The 21,628-nt window shown below is 51.6% G+C and overlaps 1 protein-coding gene across 2 annotated transcripts; it reads right to left on the bottom strand.

The window, feature by feature from the left end:
- Positions 1–8,766: 8,766 nt before the first annotated feature.
- Positions 8,767–19,254, bottom strand: SERPINH1 (serpin family H member 1). Of its 2 annotated transcripts, XM_068988376.1 has the most exons (6): positions 19,136–19,210; positions 17,579–17,622; positions 14,398–15,053; positions 12,821–12,919; positions 12,443–12,675; positions 8,767–9,740 (listed from the first exon to the last, which is right to left on the bottom strand). In XM_068988376.1, the coding sequence occupies exons 3-6, from the start codon at positions 15,017–15,019 to the stop codon at positions 9,438–9,440; spliced, it is 1,257 nt and encodes a 418-aa protein (XP_068844477.1). In that variant the 5' UTR covers positions 15,020–15,053; positions 17,579–17,622; positions 19,136–19,210; the 3' UTR covers positions 8,767–9,437. The 2 variants fall into 2 exon arrangements, with proteins under 2 accessions (XP_068844477.1, XP_068844476.1); XM_068988375.1 differs by lacking the exon at positions 17,579–17,622 and having other exon boundaries at positions 19,136–19,254.
- Positions 19,255–21,628: the final 2,374 nt, after the last annotated feature.

The following is a 21,628-nucleotide window of genomic DNA, read 5'->3' as shown; positions in this document are numbered from 1 at the left end:
CTATCCTCTCAACTTTCATGCACATTTGAAATTGTCCATATTTCCAAAGTGACTTTTTAAAGTATCCATTGGACTAACAATAAGGAGATTACTGGTGAATTTGGCAATTGCATAGTCTCTGGAGGGAGAAGAAACCCAATTCCAATAACAGAGGATTTTCTCGTACCTGACTCGGGACTCACCGATATTCCAGTAAGCAATCACTGGGCACAAACACCCAAGTATTCTTGAGAAAAGAGAAGATTGTGTGTGACAGTCATTAATTTTTCATAGCTGTTGGTACCTCCACACAGGGAATTTTTCTCAGCAGGCCCAGCAGCCAGCCAGGAGCTCTTCCTCAAAAGGAGGAAAATTGTTTACCAAGGAGTGCCTGGCTTTGCTCCCGACTCCTAGACACTCCATTGCGGTTCTTTTCTCAGGGTTTGCCACAGGCTGACTTCATCCCCATCTGCTGCAAACACATGAATCACTTTGCATCCGCTGAGTCATCAAGGCTATGAGAAAGAGCTGCCTGCCCTTCAGCCTGGACACCTGGAAGCCTTCTTTTGCTCTAGGCTCCACTTGAAGCTGGCAGCCTTACTGGCTTCTCTGTAAATGAATCAGAGCAGCACTCCAAAATATGACATACATTGCCACCAAAATACATGGAAACCCAGCAAGCATGCTTCTTTCTTACTACTACTAGGAAGCAGAAAGCACAGCAAGTTCTTTTTACTTTGCAGGATGTGATAATGTTACATGTTAACTTTACTGGGCCACTGGGTGCCAAGATATTTAGTCAAACATTATTCCAGGTGTGTTTGTAAAGAATGAGATTAACATTAGACTTATAGATGGAATAAAGCAGATTGCCCTTCCCAGTATGGGTGGATCTCATCTAATCTGTTGAAATAGAACAAAGGACTGAGTAAGGCTGCATTTGCTCTCTGCCTGGCTATCTTCAAGCTGGGACATCGGTCTTCTCCTACCTTCAGACTGGAACTAACCACCTCGCCTGCTTTTCAGGCCTTCAAACTTGAACTGAAACTATACCACTGGAACTCCTAGCTCTCCAGCTTACATCACAGGACTTCTCAGCTTCAATAATCCAGTGAGCCAATTCCTTATAATACATCTCTTTGTATCTCTCTATCTCTATATATACATATCTATAGCTGTGTTTTCTATTCATTTTGTTTCTCTGAAGAACCCCAGCCAGTATCTCTTTCCTGGCATGATCCAGAGCACTGAATACCCAGAAACTTCACTCAGGTGGCAGGCCCCTATGTTCTTATGGGATTCATCTCCCATTATCAGCACATTTTTTAAAGTATCTGCTACTTTTAAGTCTCTGAATCCTAGGAACATGATGTCATCAATGTGATAGACATTCTGTGTCTGTGTTATGGAAGGATGATCAGGTTACATTGTAACAGAGAATCAGAGACTTGGGGAGTTTCAAGACAAGATGAGAAAACTGTATTGCTGCCCCTGCCAAGAAAAATAAAGCTGCTTCTGGTATTTTCTATAGAGGAAGATTTTTAAAAAAATTCTTTTTCAGATAAATAGTTTCATATTAAGTGACCAAAAAAATGTATATTTGCTCCCATAAAAAGACTACACCCATTCATTCTTTAAAAAAAGACTGCACCTAGAATGGGAGCTGCTGGAATCATTATTTGGAATCACCTGAGTAAGTTTATGGTAATTCCCTGTTCATCCTCCAAGACATGCCTTCTGCACAGACTGAAGAAGTAAATTAAGCGAGATGCAATAGAAAGTAGCTTGCATCTCTCAAGTCTTTGATGAGGGCACAAATTTCTGTAATTTTCCTGGATTTGCACCATTACTTTGGGTTATTGATTAGTAAGAAGAAAAAGTTCGAGAAGCTTCCACTTGGCCCTTTCTACCATAGTGGCCCTTATCCACAGTCTACAGGGGCATGTATGCTGTAGATTTTAATTATACTCCCTGAAACTAAAGATGCAATTGCAGGATGAGTCCAGGCACCATGCCTGGACTGAAGTCAGACTCCGGTTGTCGCCTGACACTTGTGAGCCTCTACACAGTGGTGTTCTGTGTTCTCAGGAATTAGTATTAGATAGACTCAAGTCCTGCTAATCCTGAAAAGCCCGTGTGTTTTCCTTTCACAGAGCACAGTTCTCTGGCAAATGGTCTAGGACCCTTTGTGGAAGGTAGGCTAAAAGGAAGATTTACAGTATGTATCTGGGGTTCTATTGAAGGGCTCACTCTGAAGGGTACTGGCATCTCTTCCTTTCAAGGGACTTTGGGTGAGGGACCAAAGTTCTCTTTCATAATGGGTCAGATCAGGTTTTTGCTAGCAGGACTGGAGGGTTTTATTTGTGGTTTTGCTTTGTTGTTTCTGTTACACAGATTACGGAGGACTTAGAGGCTGCCTGTCTATTCCCTTTGGTCTTATTTGGCCCTTAAACGATTAGTCTTTGCTAAAGACATCTGTGGGTTAGATCTTTCTAAGTATCACTTGGCATCTGCTGTCCCAGGTGACGAAGTGCGGCTGTGTGTGCTCTGCTCCCCTGGGATCCCATCATTTCCACTAAAATTATAGAGTGACAGTGTCTTTCACTAGTCTTAGCCTGCAGAGAAAAGTACTACATCAGGTTCAGAGATGCTCCCCTCACTGACGTGTTTCTCCGTGCCTTGGTGAAGGGAATTTCCTCCAGGCTGTCTAAGAGGAAGTTGGGACTGTGGAACTTGGCTTGGGGGGGTATGTGAGTGGATCACACAGGGTAAATCCTCATCAACATTGCTTCCTCCCTTAGCACTGGATTCCTTCCTCTATATTAAAGCAAAGAATTCTGGCATTTCAGTATCAAGCAGAGACCTCAGCTGAATCCAGGTTTCTGTCAACCAACTAAGGAAATAATGAAAACCACTCGTAGGTGCTGTAACTAGCACACTGACTCTGGAATCGGCGGTAAACATACTCACACGGATAGTCCAGCCCAGTGAAAATTATGTTCCTCCGTCCAAGGACTAGCACCCACAGACGACATCCCCACAAACATTATCCAGACTTTTGGGTGATATATTAATAAATTAGCCAAACCTTGCAATTCTTCTGATGTGGATGCTTCTTCCTCCCCGATCTGACTCTGGAGCTAGTCCCCTGAGGCAGGAAAGCATCTAAATCCAGTTATGGGACTAGAGACAATGGGGCTGGGACATGAAGAGGGTTGGCCGCCCCTTGGGGAGTAGATTGAAATCATGCCCATGATATTTTGCAGCTCCTTTCATCCATGGGTAGAGTCTCTTCCTCACGCCTTGAATCCTGGCTGGCTTGGTGACTTGCTTTGACCAACAGAATGAGATGGAAGCAACATGATTGAAGCTGCAGAGCTCAGGCCTCAGAGGCTTAGCTCCTGCCTTCATCATCTGAGAATCCTGAGGCCACCACTGTGCCAGGAAGAAGATGGAGATGCAGGACCACATGAGAGAGAAGCTCAGTGCCCGGGCATTCCAGCTAAGCCCAGCGTCTAGTGGATGCAGTCACCGAAGCCAACCCAGACCAGACCAGCGGAATAACCCCCCAGCCAACCCACAGAACTGTGAAAAAGAACGAATTGTCATTTTAAGCCACTAAGTGTGGAGTGGTTTTTTTCTCTACAATAAACAACTAAAACACTTTGCAGGATAACTTCCAAGACAAGGTCATTTCAAGGTCTTCAGGGAAGGCAGCTTGTGCTGCATGGGGATTTAGTGGAGCTAGGGGTGTTCTAAATCATTCAAATCCTCCCATATGGCCTCTAATTCCCACCCTGAGATCAGTGCCCTAAATTTCACCCGAGATCTAGCAGTGACGTGAATGCAACTGACACACTGACAATGTGATTTGTTGCCTGCAGCATCAAAGCCCCGTCTTGGTTAAGTTATATAACATAGCTTAGCACTCCCCTCCTGTTCTCGGGCCTCTTCTCCCTTCCCCTGCTGAGTTTGTCATCTCTGGCTTATACCAAGACTAGGTTAATGGAGAAATGACATGGGAAAAAAAAAAGAAAAGTCTGACCACTTCTCAGTAGGTGTATTTGAAGTGTCAAAACACTTGCTAATTCTTGCTGAAACAGCGGGTGGGTTAGCTTGTGCCTAACCACGTGGACTGTATGCTCCCCTTAGAAATGAGACACTGGAGGTAGGCGCGTGGAGGAGCTGAGAAGACATGTCCTTGACAGAGAGGAAGGAAGAAAAGTGACAGCAAGTGGTAGTGAAGGTCCAAATACCGCCCCCTGCCAAGAGCATCTGGAGGGAATGTTCGGTGTGTGCTGCCCAGAGATGCTTCCATGAGACCCTGGGAGCGCAGAGATGGCCAGACTTCTGACAGGGCCCAGGGAGGGTCTCCAGGGAGTCAGTAACCTTTGAGACAGGCTTTGAAGGATGAGTAGCGCGTCCATGGGCAGAGGTGAGGGAGGCATGATGCCAGCAGAAGAGGCTGCAGGAGTGAAAGGAAAGGGAGGGAGTCCAGGGGAGCATAAGTCAAGCTCTGGGGAGAGGAGGGAAATTGGAGGAGTGGGAGAGGCAAAACCAGCTGATCTGCTCCTGCAAACACATTAACTGAAAAAGTGAAAAAGAATAAACCATTCACTGACCTCAGGGCCTCCCCATCAGCCTCTCCTTCCAGCCTCTCTGAGCAGTTTGGCCCACAGCCTGGCAGCCAGGCCTTCCTCCATCTCACCACTCCCCTGCCCCCCCCCCACCGCCCCAGGCCTCTCACTGTGTCCCAAGCTCCCACGGCCCTCCCAGTGGCCACATTTCTGTTCATGCCGGGCCTCTTTTCCAGAATGCCTCTTCCTCCCTTTCCTACCCACCTCTAGCACTCTTCTTCCAGGGAGTCTCCACTGACCGCTTCAGCTCAGCCTGATCCCCAGGTTGTATGGCATAATAGAAATAATCAGGCTTCAGGGGACTTCCTTGGTGGTCCAGGGGTAAAGAATCTGCCTTCCAAAGTGGGGGACGTGGGTTTGATCCCTGGTCGGGGAACTAAGATCCCACATGCCGCAGGGCAACTAAGCCTGTATGCTACAACTAGAAAGAAGCTCTTGAGCTGCACCTAAAGATCTTGCATGCCCAACTAAGACCCAGTGTAGCCAAATAAATACATGATCTTGAGTTACTTGCCGTCTCTTTTTAATAGTATTTTTCAGCTACATATTGCCAAAGTATCATGGGTTACTGGGCAAATTCATTCTCATTTCATTATCACCACGACTCTATGAGGTATGTACTGTTATCATTCCCATCTTATTAGTGAGGAAACCGAAACTCACAGAAGTTAAGAAACTGGTCCAAGGTCACACAGCTAGGAGTGGCAGAGCTGGGTTTCCGGCCTGGTCTGCCAGGCTCCAATGTCTCTGCCACTAAGCACCAAAGGGCCCACTGAATCACTTCCTCTGAATGAGCATTTATTAGGCACCTCCTATGTGCCAAGGGTATACTGGGTCTGGAGATGTGGCAGGGCACAGGCAGACAAGGGCCCACTTTCAAAGAGGTTTTAGCTGGAATCTGTTTCCTCCTCCATAAGATGCAGGATAATGAGCCCCAGGTGCATAAACTGGAGTAAAGATTATATAGGATCCCATTGGTTACTGACTCCCTCCTATAAACCAGAGGACCTCATGTGTATTGACCCCCTCTCTCCTCCACAGCCAGCAGACCGGCACTCCCATACTTGCCAGGATCTGTCATTGACCTGCTAGGTGGCCTTGGGCAGGTCACGTTATTCTCTAAGCCCCAGTTTTCTCATCTATAACTTGGGGCTACCAAGTTAGTAGTAATAGCCACCCCTGAGGGAGGCTCTAAGAATTAAATGAGATTATACACAGCATTGCTGGGCACACAGTTGGTGCCCAACAGAAAGTTAATCCCCGTCTCTTCACACTTGCACTCACACCCAGGACCCACACAGTGAAGCAGGGTCATCGTTTCTCTGAGACTTAACAAGCATCGTGGTGGAAATAGCAGAGAGGTCCCTTCAATGGCCTCAAGGTGGCAAGAAAGCTCCACACAGGACTGTGATGGGCCATCAGGGGCACTGACAAGGCTGGTCCAACCCTGACCTATCTACCCACCTCCGCCACCTGCCCTGCCATCCCTCACTGTGAAGGGGGAGCACAGACCTCTCACCACCCTCCCACCTGTGCCCAGACGGAGGCAGGTGGCCTCAGGGCCCCCTTGGTGTCATCTGGGCAGCCCCACACTCAGCCCTGGCTTCCTTCACTGTCCCATGCCCACCTGCTAGGGGCGCTGTTGCAGGCTGAGCTTTGGGTCCAGAAGTCCTGAGTTCTAGTCCAGTCTCCCCATCTCTGAGCTATACCTGTGGGTTCCCACCTAATTGGGCTATTATGGGGATTAAGTGGGATAACGTATAGAGACTGTGAGGTTATACACCTTTATTATTAAAATCTGGCCAGTTCCTTTCCAACCCTTCCCATGTGGCATGGAGAAAGAACTCTTAATTGACTAGGAACATTTCCCAGCTCAGCCCCCCTGGCTGGGGAACCTCAGGTAAATCACTTAATCTCTCTCAGCCTTGGTTATCTCATCTGTAAAATGGGAATAATCCCTACCTAGCCAAGGTGTCAGGAGACTGGGACAAAATACATATATTAAGTGACTGACATGGTGTTTGGCACATAGTAGTTGGACACGACTGAAGCAACCTAGCAGCAGCAGCAGAAGCAAAATACAGAGGTAGGATCAGCTGGTATTATTAAAATCACTATTCTGATCAAGAAATGCCTATTTACCCTTCAAGGCCTACTTACCCCATGTCACTTCCTCTTGGGATCTCCCCATAGCAGTTATGGCTTCTTCCTCTGGATTCCCAAAGCCCTGGTGCCCTTCTAACACAGATCTTCCACTTACTAACGCATGTTTTGAGTGTCTTACGTGTGTGTGTGTGAGACACTGAATTTGGGTGCAGGACGTAAATAAGATGAACAAGACATGGTCCATATTCCCACGGAGCTTCCATTCTAGTAGTGGGGACAGACCATGAATGTGTCAATAGGTAGAAAATTTAGGAGCAGAGTCAGTAAAACAAGAAAACAAAGTTAAGTAACATAGACTTTAGTTTCTTGGGCTCCAAAATCACTGCAGATGGTGACTGCAGCCATGAAATTAAAAGATGCTTGCTCCTTGGGAGAAAAGCTATGACAAATCTAGACAGCATATTAAAAAGCAGAGACGTTAATTTACCAATAAAGGTCCGTCTAGTCAAGGCTATGGTTTTTCCAGTGGTCATGTATGGATGTGAGAGTTGGACCCTAAAGAAGCCTGAGCGCCAAAGAATTGATGCTTTTGAACTGTGGTGTTGGAGAAGACTCTTGAGAGTCCCTTGGACTGCAAGGAGATCCAACCAGTCCATCCTAAAGGAAATTAATCCTGAATATTCATCGGAGGGACTGATGCTGAGGCTGAGGCTCCAATACTTTGGCCATCTGATGCAAAGAACTGACTCATTTGAAAAGACCCTGATGCTGGGAAAGATTGAAGGCAGGAGAAGGGGATAACAGAGGACAAGATAGTTGGATGGCATCACCGACTCAATGGACGAGTCTGAGCAAGCTCCAGGAGATGGTGAAGGACAGGGAAGCCTGGTGTGCTACAATCCATGGGGTCACAAAGAGTTGGACACGACTGAGTGATTGAACGACTAAAAATCGAAGCTGCTTATATAGTGAGTTTACGGAATGCTTTGTGGAGTAGACATTTAGGCTGATTTCTGGATGACCAAAAAAAAAAAAAAAAGCAGTCTTGCAAAGATCTAAAAGAATCATTTTCCAGAAAGAACTAGCGCAAAGGCCCTGACTCAGGAGAATAAGCATGGCATGTCTGGAACAGTGAGTACTGAGCGTGCTTGTCACTGTCTCTACGTCTCCACTTCTAGGTGAAACCTTTTGAGGGCAGAGATCTAATTTACTGAGTCCACAACATAGAACAGCCCTGGAGCTCTGAACAGCCATGGCATTATGGTAATAATGAGAATGAATCGGCTGGCCCTTCTGCAGCCCATTCACTTCTTGGAGGACTCTACCTAGGTTGCCCAGTCAGGCAGGGACTTCCTTTTGAGACCAACACCACCCAAGGCAGAGTTGTTGGCAAAAGGAAGTGGTAGAGGTGCCCAAAGTCACACAGCCAGCAAGCAGCAGAGATGGGTCATGAACCCAGTTTCCTGTTCCTCTGCCTCGCTGGCCACTCCTCTTCTGTCCTGTGCAATCCACTTGCCCTCTCCCTCCCTGAGCTGTGAGGTCAGGAGCCCCAAGCCTCAGAAGAGGTAACCATTGTGTATCAGGACTCTTCCTCGGCTCCTGCTCCAAACCGAAGTACAGAGCAAGGACCCTACAAGCTCCTTCTTCACAAAGTCCTGCCCAGTCAGGGAGCCTGAGCTTGTGCCCTCCGGCCCTGGATGTGGATGAGGTCAGACTGAAAGGAAGGCCTCGGGGCTGAAGACTGGGATCCTGAAGGCAGCAGGACAGCAAAGCCCTGGGCTCCAGGACCAGCGCTGTCATTCTGGCCCTGCAGCCTCCACCTCTCCAGGGCAGCCAGAGCCACAATTCCCAGAGTCAGCACACAGTGGGCCTGCCACACAGTATTATCTCGTTATCTGCCGGGATTTGGGGGCCTGACAAGGACCATTAGCAGCAAACAGGGCTTAACAGAAGGAGCCCTTGTCCCCAGGGAAGAATGACATGGTAACCTCTGATCCAGTCACCTTCCATGATCCAACAAAATTTCACTGGAAAAGTTTTATTGAAAAAAAAAAATTGTACAAATAAGTTCTTGGTTTGACAGCAACAAAGGCTCATTTCCCCACTTTCCTCCCCATTTTTGAAAATCTATAAAAGGAAAAAAACAATGTTCATCCCCATGATGCCTGACCGGAGTCTGCCCAAACCCACCCCCCTCCATGAGCTATTTCTTAACCCCCTCTCTGGGGTCAGACTCACTGTAGGAGTACCTGTCCCAGGGGCTGCAGCACCTAGTTTTATAGATGAGGGAAGTTGGGAGAAGATTGGGAGGGGGCTGAGGTGGTGGTCATGTCAGGAAGAGGGCCCCCATTCCATGAGGGCTTGGCTGAACCCCCAGCTCGATTCCATCTCACAGATGAGAAAGCACTGGGCTATAAATATGAACCTTGATTGAGGCAGGCTGGATCCCAGGACTGAGAGCGGGGCTCGACGACTGCCGCCCAGCTCCCATGGGACACGGGGTCTCTGGGCTCAGCATGACACCTGGGGGACCGCGTCCAAGCAGAGTGAATCCAGGCCGGGAAGGGCTGCTCAGACACACAGGAAGCCCCGTTTTCCCACCCCCCACCCCACAGACTATCCAAGGTCGGTACCTCAGCTCCCCCACCCCCGTAGCACCCATGTGTCCCAGGAGCCTCCCACTGCCCCCTGCCATCCCACACCCACCCTGGGGCCCTACAACTCGTCTCGCATCTTGTCGCCCTTGGGCCGGACTAGGCGCCCGATGAACAGCAGAGAGCCGCTCTGGGTGTCTCGAACCAGGAAGATGAAGGGGTGGTCGGCGTAGAAGAGCTTGGGGCTGCGCAGCTCCTCACGCCCGTAGATGTCCTGGTCGAAGGGGTTGCCGTCCGTGTCCCACTCGAAGGCAGTGGCGTGGAACACGCTGGCCAGGTACAGGTCCTTCTTGCCCGACATGCGAGACAGGTCTGCCTTGTTCTTGTCGATGGCCTCGGTCAGACCCAGCCCAGCCAAGTGTTTCTGTAGAACCAGGTGGATGAGGGTGAAACCATGGTAGGCAAAGTTCCTAGCCCCTTACCCTCCACCCACACCACCCACTGTCTCTCCTCTTCTCTGAGCAGAAGTCACCATTCCCTGGCCACCTTCTGTGTGCCAGACATGGTGTGGAAACTGCAAACCACTTTCCTAATTCATGAGAGCCCTGCAAGAGCTTCCAATCACCACTTCACAGATGAAGAAACCAAGACTCAGGGGGAAAAGGCAGAATATATGCCTGGACCCGCTGAGCAGTCTTGACCTGTGGTATGAGTAGTAGACAGCCAGCATCGGCCTTCCCTGGGGGCTTATATGAAATGCACGTTTTCTGCTCCATCCCAGAGCCTCTGAATCACAGTGTCTGTAGGTAGACCAGGAACCCTTCTTAACCAACGCTCCAGGTAATTCTTGACACACTCATGTTCGAGAAAGACTGACCTAAGGACAGCTCTGACCACATCACTCTGGGGCTTAAAATCTTTCCAGAGTGATATGAAGGCTGGGATTTGCTTCAAGATAATCTGATGGGTGTGATAGTTGATGTTGAGTGATGGATACATGAGGGTTCCTTACATTAATCTATTTTTAATATATGTTAATGTATTTCCATAGTATCTCAAAAGTTAAAACACACACACACACTCTCTCTCTCTTCTCTCTCTCTTTCCAAGGCTCTGCACAGCCCCTGGAAGCCAAGGACAAGCTCTTTCCTAGGAACTGTGCTTGCATCACAGTTTCACCCCCTAGCATGTACCACTCTGCTCTCCATGCAACAGCTTCCCTGAAACTGCCTCCTCAATAGCATCTTTGTGTCTACCCTGTCTCTGTAAGGCCCTTTAGACACCACGTCTTCTGGGAAGCCTTCCCAGCCCCATAAGACTGGAGCCACGCAGCCCTGGCCTCGCTCTATCAGTGTGTGGTCCTGTCGTCTCTCCCACCTGGCTCAGTGCTCCCTCAAGGCAGGGCCCATGTTTGGGGCTCACCCTGCTCTCAGTGCAGGAGAGGCGGTGGTAAAGAACTGTCGGCTGAGTGAACAGCTGCCTTCAGGGCCCAGCTTCTGGAGGACAGTGCACCTCCCCAGCATGGCCAAACCGGCCTGATACCTAGGGGCCTGAGAGTCCAGGTGTCCCGAGAGAGGCATTCGAGGCCCAGCTATTCCAGTCCCCATGACTTTGCATAAATTACCACTTGGAATTTTCCACCTCAATCTACTGTAGGGTGGTAGACAGTGTGTCCACCCAGGGAGCCAGGAAAACACGGGAGAAAGAAGACGAGTCAGGTGATGGCAACTGCAGAACGGGCTGGGGGAGTGTCAGAACAAGCCCAGGAGGGAGATGGGTGTGGCTTCTCTCTGGAAACCTCATGCTGTCTACCGCACAGACCACACAAGTTCTACCAGTCTCCACCTTGGAGTCTAAGCCCCATCCCATCTCAAGCTTTCTCCTCCACACTCCCTCAGCAGCAAGTCTGAATCAATTCTGCAGGCAAGGGATCGCCTACAGAACCGTTTCTAGAACCTAAGGGAGGAATGAGATGAAAGTTTTCCTTTTTGAACAGAGAAAAAAAAAAAAATCTCTCCTGATTGACAAAAAGGCCACCCTGAGTCTCCACCTGAGAACTGTAGCCCCAGCATTTACTATCCAGGGTAACCTGAGCATTTACTATCCAGGGTAACCTGAGCAAGTCACTGCTTCTCTCTGAGCTGCTGCCCACCACCCAGGGTGGTCATGAGGGGGAAACAATGCTTAGCAGGTTGGCTAAGTTTCCAACCAAGTGACTCAGAGCTGAAAGCTATTATTAGTTTTACTAGTGCATGGGGAACAATCCTCCAGCTTGAATAGTGGAGGCAGACCCTAGAGACATTGCGGGTTTGGTTCCAGACCACCACAATGAAGTGAATATTGCAATAAGTGAGTCACACAAATTTTTTGCTTTCCCGATGCATATAAATATTATTTTTGCACTATAGTCTATCAAGTCTGCAACAGCATTATCCCTTAAAACAATGTATGTACCTTAATTAAAAAATGTTTTATTGCTAAAAATGCTAACCATCATCTGAGTCTTTAGGGAGCTGTAATCTTTTGCTGGTGGAGGGTTTGAAATATTGAGAGAATTACCAAAATGGGACCCAGAGACATGAAATGAGCGAACGCTGTTGGAAAAGTGGAGCCAGACTTGCTTGATGTAGAGTTGCCAAAAATCTTCAAAAATTTGTAAAAAAAAAAAAAAAAAACTGCAATAAAGAAAAGCACGATAAAATGAGGTATGCCTAGACCTTGTGCTGAGAGGCAGCACAGCGTAAGATTAAGGACATGGCTTGGTGCTAAATGTCTGAGTGAGTGACTGTATGACTCTGGATAAGTTATTCAACTTTTCTGAGCCTCAGTTTCCTCATCTGTAAGATAAGGCTGATAGTCCTGCCTAATATGGTGTTGAGGATTAAGAATTTAATACATGCAGAGTGCTTAGGAAGTGTGCCTGGCACATAGCAGGTGCTCAATTATACTTAAGTATTGATGTTGTCACCATCTTCCCAAAGGCAGGAACCCATGCCCCCCTCCCTCAGCACAGCCCAGTACTGCCTGGACACCCAGAGGGGCTCAGGACAGACCCGCTGAGCTGATGACAGACCACCCCCCTGCCCAACTCTAAGCCCTGCAGGCCCAAGCTGGGCCTCCCCTCACCTGCAGGTCGTGGGTCACCTCCACGACTCCCTTGGGCAGGGAGATGGCCACAGCCTTCTTCTGCATCTTGCCCATCCAGACCTTCAGCTGCTCTTTGGTCAGCAGCTTTTCCAGGCGCTCAAGGGGCTCCACGTGGTGGGGCATGATGATGATGAGGCTGGACAGCTTGTGCGCCAGCGGCATCTCCACCATCTGCAGCTTCTCCTTCTCGTCGTCATAGTAGTTGTAGAGACCTGGGAGAAAAGCCGAAAGGGTACTGGGCATGCTGTGGGGCGAGGGCGGGCCAGGCCCTCAGCACCCTCAGGCCCTCACATTGCCCACCCTCAGGCCCTCACATTGCCCACCCGCCCGGCCCACCCTACTCTGCAAGGCACCTACCTGTCCGGTGCATCATGGTGACACCCACGGTATAGGAACGGGTCACCATGAAGCCTCGGTTGTCCACCATCTTGTGGTGGAATCTCTCGTCCCAGTGCGCTGTAGCAGGAAGTAGAGCACAAGATCAGAAACAGACACGCTGCTCCCCTTACCCTGTAAACACATTCTCCCAACTGAGCGTCCCGGATGATTCACCCCTGCCACAGGCCTTCATTCCAGTCTTTGAGGTTCAGCTGCAGCCCACCTCCTCGCTGAGCACCCAGTCCCCTAGAGTACATGCTCCTGCTTTCGGAATGGGGACATGCTGCCTGAAGACAGGGCTCTCTACACATAGTCAGGGCCTGGCAGTTTCCACATGACAGGAAATATCTCCAAACGGAGGACCCTCAGTCCAGCCACTGCCATGTCTGCCTCTGCCCTGACCCCTGCCAGGCATTTGGGCAACACGTGCTGAGCTGAACTCCCCACACCCCCTGCCAGCTGAGGTTTGTGCCCCAAGATTGCCTTTAATTCTTGTCTGCAAGCCCTGTCCCTGTGACCAAAAAACATGACCCCCAAAACCTTGCATTTGTGACAGTGGCCTGAGTCCTGACCAAGTCACATCCAGACCCGTGTTCAAATTCAGTCTCAGTCACCAACTGGCTGCAAAACCTTTCACCGCTCCTATCTTGGTCCCCTCATTTGTCAAACAGGGGCACCTCATCCTCATAGCAGCCTGTAAGAGCAACAGTGCTATCCATATAGGTACTCAGAAGGACACATTAAGCCCGAATCAAATCTTCAATTCAAGATGCACTTGGACATGAGTCTGGGTTCTCTCCTCCTAGCTCAGCCTGTTTTATCACCTATGAAATGGAGGTAACACCTCCTACCCTCAAAGTTGCTTTGAGCATTAGGCATGATCACAGGTGTGGAGCCAGCTCATTACTGAGGCAGAAATGATTACTGAATTTAATTCCAAGACAATCAACAGCACTCTGATATGATGCAACACATCCTGTGGAGTCCTTCGGCTGGGCATGTACCTGTGTCCCATTCCTTTAGACACAACACTGTGCTGTGCCGTGCTGAGTCGCTCAGTCGTGTCTGACTCTGCGATCCCATGGACTGTAGCCTGCCAGGCTCCTGTGTCCACCAGGATTCTCCAGACAGGAATACTGGAGTGGGTTCCCATGCCCTCCTCCAGGGGATCTTCCTGACCCAGGGAGCGAATCCATGTCTCTCGAATTGTTCTTTGCCATCTGAACCACCAGAAAAGCCCAAGAATACTGGAATGGGTAGCCTATCCCTTCTCCAGGGGATCTTCCTGACCCAGTAATCCAAGAGAGGTCTCCTGAATTGAAGGCAAATTCTTTACCAGCTGGGCTACCAGGGAAGCCCCAGACACAACACTACACCTCCCTAAACCTAGTTTGTCATATATAAAGAGTTCAGTAACTGCCTCCCTCCATGTCCACGGGTTGCTGTTAATGAAGACTGGTGCTTGGCACAGAAATACTGATTGATCGGACTTGCCGCGGGCGGGGCCTCAGGGAAAGGAGACCCCGCCCCACTCTGCCCCGCCCCACTGGACTCACGCTTGAAGAACATGGCATTGACTAGCAGCGCGCCATCCGTGCGCTCCACGTCCTTGGTGACCTCGGGCAGCTTGCCGTCGGTGGTCTGCGCCGCCCACTCGTTGATGGACTGCAGGGCGCTCCGCTTGTCGCGGAAGTTGATCTTGGAGTGCTCACAATTGTAGTGCTGTTTGCTGCTACGCACGAAGTCCTCTGCGAAGCTCACGGAGCTGGGCCCATACAGGCGGCTGCCCAGCTTCCAGGTGACGTTGCGCGCCGTGCTGTTGCTGAGCGAGCGCAGCAGCTCGCCCAGGCCCGCGTGCACCTCATCGTCGCGCAGCTGCTCGGCGCTCAGCACCGCCTTGGCCTGCGACGCCGTGGCCGCCTTGCCGCCCAGCGACACTAGCCCCAGGGACGAGGCCACCACCACGGGTGACAGCAGGATGTTCTCCACCGCCTGGTCCTTGGCCATGGCCTGGTATAGGCTGAAGGCCAGGCCGGCGCTGCGCTCAGCCAGCGTGGCCGCCTTGGGGCTCAGCTTCTCCGCGGTGCCCGGAGCTGCTGCAGCCGCGGGTTTCTTCACCTCAGCGGCCAGGGCCCTGGCCAGGAGGCAGATGGTGCTGATGAGCAAGAGGGCACGCATGGCTGGGAGGTGGATTGTGAGCACCGAGGAGGACCTATGAGGGTGGCAGAGAGAGGGCACTCCTGAAGCCCCAGTCGTTCTTCCCCTGCACCCATCCCCACCCTTCTGGCTGCCACGGAGTCCCCTGGAGACGGGAGTGGGAGAGTCCAGAGCTCTGGGAAGCCCAGACCTAACTCCAGGTTGCCCAAACTGGGGCTCTCCATCTGCCAGATCTCTGAGGCCTTCTTTGACTCCTCATCTAAAGCAAGCAAATAGCCACCTCAGCCGTATTTATTTCTTACACTGAACTTAACATTTACACTCATGTGTCTGTTACATATTGTTTCCATCACAGACCTGGAAGTCTGTGTCCTCCAGGAGGGCAGGACACACAGCCCATCTGGCCCCCCTTTATAGTCCCCTGTGCCCAGCATGCAACAGGCCTCAGCTATTCCTGAATGAACAGAAACCAGGGCCACTTGGCCAAACCCAGGCTCTTCAGTTTGCTGAAGGTTAGCTCAGATCTCTTTCAACCCTGGGACCCTTTTCCAGTGGGTGGGGGAAAGTGGGAGACGAGCTGAGGGTCTGCATGAAACTCAGGGGCCTGGACAGAGGATGCCATGTGGGCGGAGGTGCAGTGTTCCTCCCCCACGCCTTCCCTTCTGCGCTGGGATGTTAATGAGTCACCGGTAGGTTCACTGATTAAATGAGAGAGAACCCAGATGCTCTACTCTGCTGCCCCAAAGGGTGACCTTGAGTCTGAAAATGTGCATGTGTGTGTGTGGCCACCCCTCACTAAGTCTCAGGCTCCCATTTTCCAAGTTGTAAGGGTCTTGGTCTCCATGCCCAGGCCTCTGTCTTGGCAGGATGTGCCTGCCCACCACCCCTCGAGCAGATGGGAAATCCCCAGGACAAAAGCAGGAGGGGGATAGGAGGTGGGGTAGGTTTCCTGAGAGGAAGGATATTAAGGGACAGGGCACATTACAGCTCAAAGGAACACTGACACCCGCTCCCGTTCACCAGAGGCTGGTGGCCAGCTGTGTATTCAGTCTCCCAGGAAGCAAGGGCCACTCAGATTCCATTCTGCCCTCCCATTCCCATCTGGCAGAGATCGCCGCACATGCCCACCTACACTGTGGCTTCAGGACTGCCATCCTCAAACCACAGCTGTCGCAGGGTCCCCTACGACAAGCCCCTCGCCCCTCTCTGGGGTCTCCCATCAGGACAGTCTCTCCACATTGACTTATTTCCACACTCGTCCCACTTTGAGATCATTTCCACGTCTCCTTCGGACAGCACAAAGGAAGACGAGATGATAGGGCAAAGAAAAGGGCTGGAAGGAACTGTGGTAGAAGCTGGGATCCCACTGCGCTGGCACATCCCAACTCGTGGTCCTTAAGGTGGGAAACTCAGAATCCTGGTGAACGACCCTCAGTATTTGGGAAGGAGGGAAGGCCACCAAGACCCACAACTGCCTGGGAGAAGGTACCAAAGAGAACTGTAGCCTAAAGTAGGGATTGCATAGGTAATGTAATTGCATAGGTTTTACCCTATAGAATATCTCTGGGTCCAGGTCACCTTCCTCCCGCCAGGCCTAGAGCCTCAGAGGCAGAGGGCCTATATAATTATTGTACAAACAAGGACACTTGGACACTTAAGAGAGTAAAATGGTAATCAGTTCAGTTCAGTTCAGTCGCTCAGTCGTGTCTGATTCTTTGCGACCCCATGAACCGCAGCACACCAGGCCTCCCTGTCCATCACCAATAACGGAGTTCACTCAAACTCATGTCCATCAAGTCGGTGGGAATACTACTAATTATTATGCCAGAACAACAGGCATATGGTCATCCTATTCAAAGGCCGCCTTTAGTCCAAACAGCGGATGCCAGAGCTTGGACCTCTGCAGAGGTCACCAGCATCCCCCGGAGAGAGAATCTAGGAGCCCAGTTCACAGTCCTGCCACGTGGCAGGCACTATCTTGACAGCCCCCACCCCCAGCCAACCAGAACCTCAAAGGGCTGGGAGGGGCTTTTCAAGAAAGCTCCAAATGACTAGTTTGGGATTCCTCAGGCAGCCACATAGCTGCGCTCCTGTCCCTACTGCCGGCTCCCGGGTGACGTGGCAGGCTGGAAACTGAATTATCTCCACCCGCCTGCAGAGGGGGGCTTCCAGCCCGGGAAGCCGGAGGCCTGGGTTCAGGTCCCAGGGCGTGGGGTGCCACGGAGCCTTTCTGGCCCTAGTTTCGAGACCACAACATCAGACTTTGCAGGGAGATGTGCGGCGAGGGTGAAGGGCTGTTAACCCCGTGTCAGGAACGGAGGAAGGCAAGTCACTGCAAGCAAGCCAGCCTTCCACAGCCCAGCCCCTGTTGCCACAGAGAAATCCCAGCCCTGAGGCCAAGGTTAGATGATTTATGGTCCCACAAAGAAAAATACACAATCACAGAACCAAGGCCTGTGCCCACAGCTAGCCAGAAGGAGACTGGATTCCAGGCTTTTTAAGTAGATGAAAGGGAAGCAGATTGGCAGAGGGGTGGGAGCACCAGAAAGGGTCTCAAACACTTGAGGAGGTCTAAAGTACCTTGAAAATGCCTCAGGGGGAGGTCAAGGCCTGCCTTTTTCATTCTGAAAGAAAGCAAAAGAGTGAGGAGGATGGGGTAGGGCAGAGCTGGGTGGCAGTGAGGACAGGCCTGGAAGGCCCAGCCCCGCTAAGGGACCCCCATCTATTCTGCCCCTGGCAGAAGGCAGGCACAACCAGCTCCAGATCTGGGGGAACTCGGACGTCATCCACTTCACTGCATAGCAGGAGAAACTGAGGCCAGAGAGAGGCAGGGAGCCACCTCCATCATCAAGGATCAGTGGAGGTCGGGCTTCCTAGCACAGGGCTCCCTCCTCCCAGAAGCTCCCACAGAGCCCCTCCAGAGGGCTGGATTCAGTGTCCGGTTACAGCCAGTTTTTAAAAAAAACATTTCTGCTGGGAATCCCAGTGCCCAGAGACAAAAGGAGGGGACCAGGAGGCCTCAGGAAGGGGGGATGGGCAGATGAACTGTCTGAGGGCAGGAAGGTGTGGTTCCAGCCAGAGACTTCCAGAGAACCAAAGCCCCCAGATTTTCCTGCAGCCTCCATCCGGGCCCTGCAGACCAGAGGGACCAGCCGGAAAGCCTGGAAGAGGCGGGGCCAGGCTTTCTGGCCATGCTGGAAGCCGGTTTCATTCTTCTCCCTCCACTCCAGTCACCTCAGGAATGTCCCTAAGCTGGGGGCAGGGAACCCCGGCCTTTGAAGTAACCTTAACGCTGCAGTGACTCCAGGAACCAGGTGGCGGCGGACAGAATTAGAGCGGGTGACCAAAAGCATTCTAGGGAGCCCCCTCCATCCCTGTCCGTCCTCCCTTCTCTGGGGGGATGGAGACCTGGTCACCTCCTCAGCCTCTTTTCGGAGGGAGGTTGGGGAGACTGGTGCTAGCCAAGTCCCTCTTTTAGTTGCCATCACCTAGGCATACAGGCTGCTGATCAGAAATGGAGTCGCGGTGGATGACTCCTCCCAAACCGTGGGGACCCCGAGAGCCAAGACAGGCTCCAGGAAAAGTCAAGGTTATTTCACCTCCTCTCCCCACTACCCTTCCTCAGGAGGCTCAGATACCCCCCATCAAGCCTGTGAGGAGGCTGGTCCACTGGCCCTTGGGCCTCAACCCACAACTGGAGGCACAGGAACATGCAAAGCCAGCCTGGCCTCCCTGTTCTTGCTGGAAGGAACTGCAGACCCGGATCCTCCCTCCTTGATCCTGCAGAGAGAGGAGCCTCAGCATCGTGGCCCCCAGCCCGCCTGTTCCCTCCTGGCCACCACCACTCCTGCCCCACACTTCTGGGGAACCCTGCACGTTCTCCGGGCCCTGGGAGTGTCCCGACTGCCCATCCCGGCTCCATCGCGGCGGTGGCCCTCAGGCTCTCTCCGCCGTCACCATCTAGTCTCCATCTCCAACTCTCCAGCTGCCCCCAAAAGTGCTGGGACTCCAGTCTGCGGGCTTCGTCTGTGGCTCTGGTTGGCCCCTAAACCCTCGCCCGGGCCGCTCTCCCCTCTCATTCCCTTGAGTCCCCCTAAAAAACTCCCCCTGCTCCCCCCGGCCACCCCCGCCCCTCACCTGGCTGGGCTGGGCTGGCGCCGGGACCGCAGTCACAGTGCCACACTGGAGCCGCGAACGGATTCCACTCTCCGCCGCGCCCCCGCGCTCCAGATCTATATATGGCGTTCCCCCACCCCACCTCCCGCCCGTCCCGAGAAACTTCTGGAAAGTTGGAAAAGCTTCCGGAGGGCGCCCCTGCCTCGCCAAAAAAAGCCAGAGACCTCCCCCAAACCACCCCGGCTTCCGCCCCCTCCTTCTGCAGGCAGTCAGCCGGCCCCTGGGTCCTACTGCCCTGCTTATCGGACGCGATCGCAGCGCCCAGGAGCTCCGTGCTGGGCGCCCCGGGGCCCGCACGACTGAGGAGCGAGGGGGCATCCTTCGACTCAGTTGAGACTCTTGAGTTCGGACCACTTAGATGAAGGGGACACGGGGCTCCCTAGTGAGAGTTCCGATCGCTTAGACACAGGGCTTCAGGGTCCTCCTCGCTGGAGAAGAGCCGCCACACCCCAAGGCTCTTTGCACAAGCCGGCTTGTCCCTGATCTCACACCTTCCAGCTCCCCTATCCCGACAGCGGATCTGCCTTCAGGAGGATCCACTCCCCCATTCTCAAACTGAAATTGGGCCCCCCTGCCAGCCCCCTCCTCTCCTTTCTCGCAGGGGAGGTGGTCAGAGGTTGGGAGGCAGCACCCTTCTCCGTCTTCAGTTTATCCTGAACACCTTGGAGCTCAACTTCAGGGACCACCTTAACAGGAAGAGTGGCAGCCAGTTCCTGTACCTGACCTTACCCCAGGAAGGTCTTGGAGACACCTGGGGAACACCAGGCAGTCTGGCTGGGCCTGAAAGGGTGCACAGGGAGAATTCCCGGGCTGGCCTTTAAGTAATATGCTGTGTGACCCTAAGGAAGTTACTTTCCTTTCTGGGCCTCAGTTCCTTTGTGAAATGTCATTCGTTGCCTCCTTTCCTTGTCTGTCTGTCTCTCTCTCCTTGGTCATCCCTACCCCCTCCCTATCTGAGTCCCCTCCCACAGGTCTCACTATCAGCTCCTCTCTCCTACCCTCCCACAACTGATAGCCTCTGGAGCTCTGAGCTAAGCTGGGGTATTCATTTCTGTTCCAGGTGCAGAAGACGAAGCCAAGAACAGGAAAAAGTCCCTGCCCTTGGGATGAAAATTCTTAGGAGGGTCCGTGCGTGCGTGCTAAGTCACTTCAATCATGTCCCACTCTATGTGACCCCATGGACTGTAGCCTGCCAGGCTCCTCTGTCCATGGGGATTCTCCAGGAAAGAATACTAGAGAATGCCCTCCTCCAGGGGATCTTCCCAACCCAGGGATCAAACCCACATCTCTTATGCCTCCTAACTTGGCAGGCAGGTTCTTTATCACTAGCACCACCTGGGAAGCCCTGTTAGGAGGGTATGCATATCTTAGTAGGGAACTTGAGAAGGCAGATTATTTAGGACATCCCCACCCCAAATCTTTAACAGGGAAATCATAGATAACCCCATGGGCCCAGTATGGACAGGAAGGGACAGAATAGAGAGACAGTTCACTCACTCACTCATTCAGTCAGTCAACAAACTGTGCTGAGTATCCTTATTCCAGGTGCATCTCTGAATCTTGGGGAGTAAACTTAGGCCCACACTCAGCAGATGAATCATTCGGGTCCCTAGCAGCAGAGGTGAGGGGAGGGCCTGTTCTGGCCACCCTAGCCAGGTGGTGGTGGTGACTAATTTCTCAGTCTGACTTAGGCTGCTAGGCTGCTGGTGTCCACAATCTGATTACAAGGACTGTGGCAAATCTTAGATCCCAAGAGCTTTAGTCTCTTCAAATCAAAGTCAAAGAATCAGAGATTACTAAAATCTTAAGGTGGTCAGCAGAGAATATGATATTCCTGTGGGATCTTTGAATTCATCTAAGGAATCTTAGAATGTTGAATCTCAGTCAGGGACTTCCCTGGTGGTTCAGTGGTTAAGAACCCTCCTTGTGATGCAGGGAACAAGGGTTCGATCCCTGTTCAGGGAACTGAGATCCAACATGCCTCGCCTTAACTATTGAGCCCACCCGCCACAACTAGAGTCCTTCGGCCACAATGAAAGATTGTGCACAATGCAATGAAGGTCTCATGTGCTGCAACTAAGACCCAATGCAGCCAAATAAATAAAATTTTTTAAAGACTCACAGTCAAAGAATCTTAGAATAAAAATATTGAGGACTCTGGACTGCGAGGCATCTTAGAGGTCATGAGTTCTTGTCTGCAGCCGCAGGCAGAAGTCCTCTCTGAACCCCAAAAGGCAAGAATCCCCAAAAGGCAAGCACCCAGGCTCCTCCAAGAACAGGGAGCTCACCTCCCTCGTAGGCAGCCCAGTATCCTTTTCTTTGGACAGGTCTGATCATTGACAAACTCTCTTAGCCTCAGGGTGGTGTCCATATCTTTGACCTGGCTGTCCTGGTTTTCATGTACTTCCTCCTGCCTCGTCTGTGTATTGCTTTTAAGAAGTCCTTGCAAAAAAA

The sequence above is a fragment of the Capricornis sumatraensis genome, chromosome 16 (genome assembly GCF_032405125.1).
Source record: "Capricornis sumatraensis isolate serow.1 chromosome 16, serow.2, whole genome shotgun sequence".
Classification (NCBI taxonomy): domain Eukaryota; kingdom Metazoa; phylum Chordata; class Mammalia; order Artiodactyla; family Bovidae; genus Capricornis; species Capricornis sumatraensis.
Note: the sequence above shows the minus strand (reverse complement) of the source record. Positions and strands in the feature narration are given on the sequence as shown.